Here is a 10,349-nt window from a genome sequence, read left to right as displayed (position 1 = left end):
AGTCGCGAGGTATCCATGTTTATCTACGGACTCCAACGAGGAGACGGATTAGCGACAGCGCCGGGCCCCTCGGAGTCCACTATCTCCCGTGTGGTTGGGGTGTAATCAGTTGGCAGTCACCTCCCAGGCACTTCAAGATCAGGTGAAAGGTGTAAGAAGTAAGTACATTTAGCAAGAAAAATGCGATTTTCTTGTTTAGCTTAGTTGTCCCTTTTTTCAGTGAAGTAAAATAATGATCTGAACTTCATTCGCGCATTGGTCAGTGAATCGATTTATCACGAATAACCTTCATATTCAGGTCAGTAAATTTGTGTTAGCAGATTTCTGAGCTCTTTATCTGGAGAATTGTTTGCCATTTCTATTTGTAGTGAGAGTATTTCAAAAGATCAGAGATTAAAATGTCCTTAATTGATTGTTTTAGCCCTGGCTTTTAATCCAGATCGTGAACTGGGTTGCACCCACACCTAGAAGTTCGGTTAAAGTTTTATTTGTTGAAAAGTTTTACTTTAGATAGCAGTACATAACTCTCCATTGTCAGGTTTTAAAAAATGGATGACCTCTTTTAAAACGTTAAATTTTAACAGGTATTATCAGTATTATCAATGAATGTGCATGTGTGACTGAGAAAGAAAGAGAGGGAAATAAAAACCAACCAAAAAACAAAAAAGAAAGAAGGAGGGATCTAGAAAGGCTTGTAGGAGGGATAAGTTGAGAGACTATCTTGAAAGATTTGTACACTTTTTGATAGTACCTACCGGAAAGTTCCTGATTGTTGAACTGTTTTCTGCAGGTTTAAAAGGAGTCAAATACTGATAATGCACTGATAAAGGACAGATAAGCTTAGAAGACAGAATAAATTTGGTTGTCAAACCTTGGACATGTGCCATGCCTGTCTGTATATAGAGGCTTCAAAAAAGACTGACAGTCTTTAGAGCAATAATCTGTCATTCTAAGACAACTGCACATGCTTATTTAGTCATAGACAGCTACTGTTTGTCCTATATCCATTGACCATTGATTTGCTTCATTATGGGATTCTATTGTTTATTTTTGCAGTTTTGCATAAAAATATATATTATATAAAAAAGCCAGTTGTGCGAAAAGGGCAGAATAAAGAGTGACAAGTAATAATGATCATACACTCACATGCGCATATCACGCTAAAGATAGACTCATGGGTTTTAATTAATTTATGACCGACAAAGAAAAATACCTTGTTTCATTATTATAAAAGGCAGATGGACTTCATTGTAATTTGAATTAGGAAAATCCCATGTTTTTCTTACAAGAATTTGTTTTCTTTGTTTCTGATGAAGTACAACAAACAAGTGTGTCAGGACAGAAACATTATTTAGTATTGTTTAAAAACATCTGCTTCAGCATTTGCAACAAATGGTAGAAGATACATGCCAGTACATTTGTAAGTGATAATCAATAAAAAATAATACTGGTTTCCATAGAAGATAACAGTCACAAAAAATCATTATTTAGGATATCAAATAAAAATAGCATTATAGGGAGGCGAATTGCATGTAGAATTTTACTGTCTGTAGTTTTGTAAATTTGCCAGAATCAATAACAAACTGTCTGTGCTTCCCAAATGCTATGGTGCTTGAGGTTAAGAAGAAAACTTATAAAACATTCAGATCAAGTAATTGACATGCTTTTTATCCCAGATACCTGATGAATAAATAAAACATGGTCAAAATTTACAGAAGTATGAGATTTGATCATTGTCTGAATAAAAATAATAAACCTCAAAGATATTTTTAATTTTATTTAATATAAAGTTTTTGTTAAGGGCATATTTATGTTTTTTAAATTGTCTGACCTGTTTTAAGATATTCTGAGGAAATACAGAGCAGAAGGTCAGCCATAGGAGAGAGAGCATAGATGAGAATTTCTGTTAAAATAGCAAAAGCTGGTAGCTGAAGTCTTACTCGCTGCACGAAGTGGTAGAAACTAAATGATAGGGGGCAAAATACACTCACCATTAAAGGTTCATTTGTCATGGCATGTCTCAGCAAGCTGAGTGGGCACTGCAGGGCTTTACTGAATATTGAAGGTAGCTTAGAGAGAGAAATATAAAAATGCAGAAATTGAAGAGGCTATGTCTCGCTTATATTACTTTTTGAATGTAATAATCAACTGCCATGTTATCAAAAGGGATGAGAAAAAAATGTGAAAATAAACTCCCAGACACTTCAGGTGCAGAGATATGGGCTTAACGGAGAACTTGGGTAGATCAAGCCTAGGGTTGTAAAACACACTGTTTGACAGTACAGAGAAACCGGACACACGAGGGCGTTGGAAGCTGTGTACTTGATTCAAGGAGCCAATCAATCATTTGCAATGGTTGGTAGTGAAGAGGAAAGAGTCTATAATACTACATATTATACTTCAGTGCAAGACTGTAGCAGACTTGGGTGGTAAGATTAGAAGAGAGAGGGAGAGACTTTATCAAGTTTATTTATTCATCTTTCTTTGAAGAGTCACTCTAATAAACTGGACTTGAAAGAACAGCATTCAGCCTGATTTGAAGGTTGGTGACTGTTCAGTGTGGTACTTAGATAATCTTTTTTGACTAATGTGGGAACAGTTCTAGGATAGGATATGACCACCAACAACACACTTACATACACACATGTGCTAGCTTGCTCTCTATATTTCACTCAAATTTAAAGTCAAGTCTCTCCACACACACAGAGAGATGAGGGACTGGGAGGGGATATAGTTGTGTCGTTGAGTAGTAGACCTCAGGTATATCAAAGTCATTTAAAAAGTGCTCGATCAGTCTGAATGTCAGTATAAAGGAGCAAATCGGTCGTCTCTAAGCTTCTCTATGCTTCTAGCTGCTTGAATCTCCAAGTTTTCTTTACCAGGGCTGACCTGGCTGGCGACAAGCCCACCTATCGGCTACCCCAGTAAACAAAACCCGTTGCCATTGGTAAAGCAGGGGCAAGTAATCAGGTGAAGCACAAGGATCCTAGAGAGAGAGAGAGAAAAAAAATGATTATGTGTGAAAGAAAGAGTGTGTGTGAGTGAGAGAGAAAGAAAGAGTGAGAAAAAGAATGTGTGTGTGTGAGAGAGAGAGAGAGTGTGTGTGAAGAGGAGAGAGAGAGAAAAAAAAACTTTAACATGTCGACAATTATGGGGTTAGTTTGTGCTCACACCTTTTGCTTTGTAAGACATACCTTCCACTCCCTGCTACCCGCCCTTTTCACGGTGCTCATGGCACTGACATGCTCGTGGAATTTGGCTTGAGACCAGCTTTGTGTTGTCAAGAATGTCTGACAGCTTCGCCTGAGTAGCTGACCCCACACACCATTGACTGTTCTTGACTGTTTTGTAGACGTGGGTCGACCTTAGTGTTCTGAACCTTTGTACACATTCTGTCTTCACGCAAGTTTTCCAGACAATACTTTCTTTTTCAAACCGTTCACTTTAACGCTTGCTTCCCTGTTTGTAATAAATTATGGTTACATCGGTGGACTAATTCATTGAGCAAAGGTTGGAAATGTGGGTGATCTGTAGCAAGAAGTGACCATGGAAACAGCGCCTTGGAATCGATGCAAGTCTTACAGACCGAGAACCGCGGAGGTGTTTTGCCATCTTATTGGGTCTTTGACTTGTTTTTTTATTTTCCTTGGCGCGGCAAAGCTTAACGAGAATCGATCGCGCCTCCAGTCAGCAGCTCGATGCTTCGAGAAGCAGATCACGAACCTTCGTTGCCTTACTTTGCCTCTGGCTGCAGCATTATTATAAGATGTTGTCTCAAACTCTCCAGTTGCCCCAAATCTGAAAGTTTTTGTAAAGTGATTATATTGAAGAGATGGGAGAAGTTTCTCCTCCCTTCCCTCACGCCCTCGTCTGTTTCTCGATTTTGCTTACTAGAATATACTTCTGAGCTTCAGATACCTGTTAATATTCATTTGATGAAAAAAAATTGTTGAGATATGGTGATGTTTTGAGTGATGATAAGGTGGATGAAATCATTGACGCACTTGTTGCTGTCGTTGCTGTTGATGATGATGGATACTACCATGAAGAGGCCAGTTGACCTTTGTGGACTTGTACCTTTAGCCCTATGACACCAGACAGCTCGATATGTTCTGTCTTAACGGGCATGAAGGCTCAAGGAATCGCATGATGGTGGAGACTCATGTAGAAGAGTGCTTTGATTGCTTTGTCGACGTCAGTCGACTGACATCAGCGATAACACGTCGATGAGTGTGATACACATCGTGCCCCCCGCCTCATCCCCACCCCGATCCTTCTTATCCTTCGTTTGTTTCAACGTCTTGTAATCGGTGGTGTATTGTTGTCGGGGTAGGTATGCAGGCAGTAAGTGTCTGCTGAAGGTTTTTGAATTTCCTCGGAGAAGACGTCAGGGACAGTGGAGACGTCCTCGTACCCGGGGCTTGCTTTCCGACTCTGACACTAACAGTGCCTGAAAGGAGATTCTGAAAAAAACCTCTCACCTGTGTAAGCCTTTTTAAAGCATTTTTTTTAATGAATATTCCTTTACAGAACAAATGTCACATCTCGACTTTGAAAGCCGAGAAAAATGGGGGCGGAAATTAGAGGGAATCACTGGTGGCGTGATGAAGACGTGAGGACGAAAGAAATGAGACAATAAAGAAGTAAAACATGTCGGCACGGAACTGAAAAGTTTACCGTTTACCGACTTCCTGTTGTGGCCCTATGCTCCTCGAGGAGTAACAAGGACTAAACTGAGACTAAGAAATAAGTAACATACACAATCTTTCTGATTCCAGAGAAGCCAACCATGTCTGCTGCTACCGCAACGCGTACATACCAGGATCATATGGATGTCGGTGGGTACAAGTACACCCATCCTCGCACCGACATCGGAGCCATGTTCAACTCGCCGGGTCCAGGCTGTTATTTGCTTCCGGACCTGGTGGGCGAGAAGCACCACGACCCTCGCAGCGTCCACAACAAGAACCCCGGCTGGTCCTTCGGCATTCGCCACGGCAAGTTCAAGGATGACTGCTCCCCTGGCCCGGCCTACTTGCCCAACGCCAAAATATATCGGGATGGCAAGGATGGCACCCCTCATTATTCCCTGTACAGTCGCAATGAGGACTTGCAGAACTTCAAAACCCCGGGGCCTGGCGCATATAGACCCGAGAGTACCGGCCCGACGGGGCATCCCAGGTACCCTGCCTACTCCTTTGGCATCCGACACAAACAACGACGCACGGATCAGACTCCGGTTGGGTGAGTAGCCTTATTGATAACGAATTAATATTCATTTATATCTTAGTTTTACTGTTTATTAATTTTTAAGTCTGTTGGGAAACGGGTACCGTGGGTAGAAAAGGGAGATAAATTGTCATTAAAAATGAAGACAGTTATTTTCTGTTGACAGCCCCCAACAGATATAGCCTGCCTGGAATGATCGGACACACCGTACAGTCGGGCAAGCGCCAGGCTCCGTGCATCTCTGTGCGAGGGCGCAGCAACATCGGCAGCTTCAGTGAAGACATGAGCAAAGTATGGCGACCTCATCACGTGATGTAGTTCGCATGAGACATCCACCCAAGACATTAGACAATACACTGTTCTCCCTGCTTGCTTAACTCGTACAATACCTTCAACAAAAACATCAAAACCAGACATGTTCTCTCGATTTTTTTTTTATAAAGTTCTCATATTGAGAACGATTTTCAGATAATTTTATTGTAATGGTACTTTCCAATTTTTTTTGCAATTACCCACTAATGCTGCTCATGTTAAACATATGAACATGTTAAATCTTTCAAGAGACTAGATAATGATTAGATTTTCTGAGAAGGTTAAATTCTTTTGACTTATAATCCCTAAAGCATTGGCCATATCACACGTTGCAGAAATCTGTGAACGTAGGTTGATAGAAAATGAAAGAAAATCCAAGTAATCCAGATGAAGGTTTAAATATGAAAACATTTTTCTAAACAGCTAAATTAAGATAATATAAGTTCAATGTAAATGAACTTTGAACTATTTCTAAAGATGAAGTGAGACAAAACCTGTCTGAGAAGTAATCGGTGAACCCGCATGGGAGGGGATGTGATTGTTCTGTATTTTGTTCTCTCTCTCTTGACATAGACTCCTGGCCCAGCAAAGTACAATGTTGTTGACCCCGGCCTGTACAAAAATGCCAGCCCCAGCTACAGTATGACATCCAGAAACATGCTGCCAGGGGACGCCACACGCAAACCCGGGCCTGGGGCCCACAGCCCAGAGCGGGTAAGTATTTTGTGGCCCACAATTCAGTTCCGGGTATAGTGGCACTTGAACGAGTCGGGTGTGTTTTGCAAATAGTTACAATGACATTATGTAGGCAACACTGATAGCATTAAAAAATACAATAGTAGTCTAATCTTTTCTTTCCTAGTGAAGACCTAAAGTGAATAAAATTGTAAGAACCTTTCTTCAAGAGCAGACCTTCATTGCGATGTCATCTGGACAATAAGTCAGTTGTGAGATTAACAGGAAAAATTAAGTCAAGAGCAAGCTTATAACTGGAAAAGACATCTAATCATTTTTGGTGCTTTATATAGAAAATTTGTTACTTGAAAGAAAGATAAATGGATAGAGAGAGAATGAAATAGTTTGAAATCAAGGAAATACTAAGCCATGGGATTCCCATGGGATTCCCATTCCTATGGACAACACTGGCAAAAAGACAGACACCTAAACGCCCAGACACACACAAACAGACAAACAGCAAGTTTTTATAAGGTGTATTGCCATGATTGGTTTGTGCAATATTTAGTGCCATGATCGGCTTGTATAGTAATTAGTGCCATGGGTAATATTTACTGTCATGATTGCATGATTTCATTCATTCATCGATCATTTGCAGGTGACGATGAACAAACGAAAGGCGCCTGTAATCACATTCGGCCTTCGACACTCCGAGTACACAGTTGTTCCTATTCAAGAGATCTCGGACTGAAAGTCACAACTGGCAGATGTTATGTAAGTGTCAAAGGTCAGCTAGTAGAGTCAAAGGTACAGCTAACAAGTTAAGTGTGGGTCAAAGGTACATCAAAACGTAGAGATAAGAATCTACCAAACACCTCAACAGCTAGGAAGGAGCTCAGTCAATATAAAAAGTAATTATTGTTATGTGAGTAATGAGAAGTATTTTCATGTAGTATTAGTGATGAAGAAAGATGTAATTTTTTTCCCCAAACATACCTACATTGAGTTCAGGTGTGTGGGAATGGCGATGACCTGCCCTAGTGCTGGATGTTAAGTTCTAGCATACAAACTAAAGAGGATAGGCTGCAAACATTTTGAAACTTAGAAAAAGGATGGTGAACTCATTAAACTTTGGTACCACATAATCTTCTGTTTTCTCTCTTTCATTGTAGTTACAACATTCAAACAGCATTCATCTATCTGAGGAGCTTCAGAAGGCATTGCGACTTTCAGGAGGACAGCAGGACTCGGAGCGGAAAGAGACTTTTATTCACAATTTTTGTAATAGCATATCATGTGAGAATTCCAGTATTAAACACCTTTGTTCTTACGTGTAATTGTTTTTCCCCATTCTTTGTTTTGTTTGTAAAAACTCTAGATGGAATGGAGGATAGTCTACCTACTGTATTCTGCTCATTTTTGACAACTTTTATTTACTTTTGGATAAATTAGGAGTGAGTGTTGGGTATTTTTCAGATGCAATCCGTCCAATTTTGATCGCAAAAAATCAAGCTTTAACTGGTTCCAGCAAATCAGCTGGCTAATCATATTGAAAAGCTGTAATATGTATATCTAACATTTCACCAGCAGAATGAACAGAGTAAAAGAAACATGTCCATCATAACTTTTAAATGAAAGCCCCAAAAGTCTGTTTTTAACAAGTGAGCCCATAAAACCAACTTTAAATGTTTAGTTTGACTAGTTTCAAAAATTACTTAGTAAATTTCTGTCATTAGTAATTTTATTTCTGTAAGCAGTTGGACTGGGTGCAGTAATGTTTACAAGAAGTATTATTATGAATAGACCACATCAGCATTCTGCCATCCATTGCGATTTCTTCAGCATTATTTGTACATTATTAAATGTGAGTTATTATTATTATCATTTTAATAATACACAACATTTCCTAGTGTATATGCTGTCAGGTTTTATAGTAAAAAAATGATACTTCACAAGTCTGCCTTATATGTTCCAATATCCAACGCTTAGAAATGCATGAAGGTTTGAAAGGTCCGCAGATGTAAGGACAACCTCGAAGAATTATTTGAAAATGTGGCAGAAAGCAGTGTTATATTATCAGTGTGTATATCACTTCTTTGCTTAGCTTCCTCATCTATTATTCTTAGTTTCATGTTGGTGCAAGCAGCACAGTAGTCTGTTCTTCACAAAGAGAGACAACTTGCCAGCATACAAGCTACTCCACTGTTCACAAAGCTCTCTATGTTCACAGTAATTCATCAGTAGTCTGAGTTAGTGCAGCATCACTTACTTTTCTTTTTCTAAATTATTTGAATATACATCAGTGGTTTTTATTTTAAAATCTGTTTTTTTAATTGCAATCAGGAAGGCCTGCCTATTTGTCGCTATCAAAGATATGCACAAGAAAACAACTGCTGGCTTTTTTATATATCAATGCATAATTCTCTTCTTTGTATCAACCAGTTTGTAATGCTTTGTCTTTTACTTTATGTACATCCAGTCTGTTATGTAAGAGAATAAATTTCATGTTCGGAGTGAGATACTTTTGTTAAAAGATTTTTAGATTTTTAATGTCACTAACTGGCTAAGAGAAGCAGTGACTGTACAAGAAAGATGTCATTATCTGTAGTTTGTAGGATTCAATCTTACATTTTTACTAAAGGAACGTACATATATATATAAACAACGAATTCCCGAAGAAAACCTGCGGCTATATTAATATCAGTAGAAGACAATATCAGGTTTATTCCGAAATAAAATAGGAAACTGAAGGGGAATCTTATAAAGAAAGCAAAATATAGAGTCTTTACCAAATTTGTCAGAATATTTTGTTGCGGCTTCGTCTTCGAATTATTTTATATGAGTGCGTGTACTCTGACTGTATTAATTTTCATGTTCAGTTTCTCCATTGAAAGATGTTATTGTTGGATCTAGTTGAAACAATACTACGCAGAAGAAAGTGTTAGATACTTATACAAACGTGGACCACATGGCAATTGTGTGTCTGTGTGTGCGCGCGCGCGTGTTTTATATATATATATATAAATAACTTATTCACTTAAAATAAAAACAAAATGTTAAAAATATGTACAATGCACAGACATGGTTGTCATACGGCAAGGGAACTCACCTTGAACAACGATGGATTTCGAATAGAAAATTGTGGAGTGTAAGTAAACATGTTTTCTTCTTGGCATTTTATTTTTATTTTGGAAAAGATTTCAACATCTTCCATAATTAGGATTTTTTTTTGTTTAAAAACCCCCAAAAACTATTACCTGAAAAAAAATTTGCAAAAAGCCTTTCTCCGTGTAGATGCAAACTCAATGCAATGCACACGAAAAACTTCATAAACACTGCCATTCATACAACAAACATAAGGGTCAGCGAACAGGAGGGAAAATGCATGGATGAAGAATTGAGTGATGAGCGGAACAAACCTCTTGATTCTTCAAGATATTTATTTTTTGAAGAGATAGGTTTTGAGCCTAAATTTGAAGTGCTTCATGAGACCGCCCCGAGTCCCTTTAAAAGGCACAGGAAATAAATGGATTTGAACGCAACACGTTTGTGACCCTCGTGGATCCCCAGAACCTGCACTCACTGACCGGCAAGTCGCTCGGCACGTGACTTCTCACCGGACACAGTCCTCGCATGGGTAAGAAGAAAACCTGGTTGGTAAACATCAAAAACTGGTCAAGTTGACAGATGTGGGACCTACTGAAAGGGGCTCAAGATCGGCCCCGATTTTTTGCGGCTGCTGCATCGTATCAAAAATATTAAAAACTACCTAATTGAGACCTTGATTACATACAAGCGAAGAAATTTTGTTTGTGCCGTTGTCTAGTAAATGTCAGTATAATAATGTGAGCACCATTATTGCGATATTTTCCAGTGTGTACATATTATCTTTGAAGTGTTTCAAGTGTGTGTTATTTAGTATCTTTGGTCTTATCGTGTTCCCCGCTTCATCCTCCGACTGATACCGGCGGGTCAACAACACAGGAGGATCGACTTGCTGGATAAAGAATAAAGATACAACACGTATGTAAAGTCTTCTGTGAGATTAGGATTCTATGGCAGTTCTGATTGTTTGACCCTGTCTCTCTTTATTGTGAGATAGGTTTTAGTGACTCACAGACATCACACACATG

At 38.9% G+C, this 10,349-nt stretch overlaps 1 protein-coding gene and 1 long non-coding RNA gene across 3 annotated transcripts; one reads left to right on the top strand and one right to left on the bottom strand.

Annotated features, from left to right (window-relative positions):
- LOC112566547 (outer dense fiber protein 3-like) lies at positions 1-8,735 on the top strand. Of its 2 annotated transcripts, none has more exons than XM_025242774.1 (6): positions 1-158; positions 4,779-5,240; positions 5,396-5,520; positions 6,115-6,255; positions 6,875-6,990; positions 7,389-8,735. In XM_025242774.1, the coding sequence occupies exons 2-5, from the start codon at positions 4,790-4,792 to the stop codon at positions 6,965-6,967; spliced, it is 810 nt and encodes a 269-aa protein (XP_025098559.1). In that variant the 5' UTR covers positions 1-158; positions 4,779-4,789; the 3' UTR covers positions 6,968-6,990; positions 7,389-8,735. The 2 variants fall into 2 exon arrangements, with proteins under 2 accessions (XP_025098559.1, XP_025098560.1); XM_025242775.1 differs by lacking the exon at positions 1-158 and adding an exon at positions 4,341-4,485.
- LOC112566548 lies at positions 1,893-4,166 on the bottom strand. The gene is made up of 3 exons (XR_003099632.1): positions 4,005-4,166; positions 3,195-3,798; positions 1,893-2,986 (listed from the first exon to the last, which is right to left on the bottom strand). It is a non-coding gene; the product is annotated as an uncharacterized LOC112566548 (long non-coding RNA).
- Positions 8,736-10,349: the final 1,614 nt, after the last annotated feature.

Source organism: Pomacea canaliculata, linkage group LG6, assembly GCF_003073045.1.
Source record: "Pomacea canaliculata isolate SZHN2017 linkage group LG6, ASM307304v1, whole genome shotgun sequence".
Taxonomy (NCBI): domain Eukaryota; kingdom Metazoa; phylum Mollusca; class Gastropoda; order Architaenioglossa; family Ampullariidae; genus Pomacea; species Pomacea canaliculata.
The sequence above is the reverse complement of the archived record's forward strand: the minus strand, read 5'-3'. Positions and strand labels throughout refer to the sequence as shown.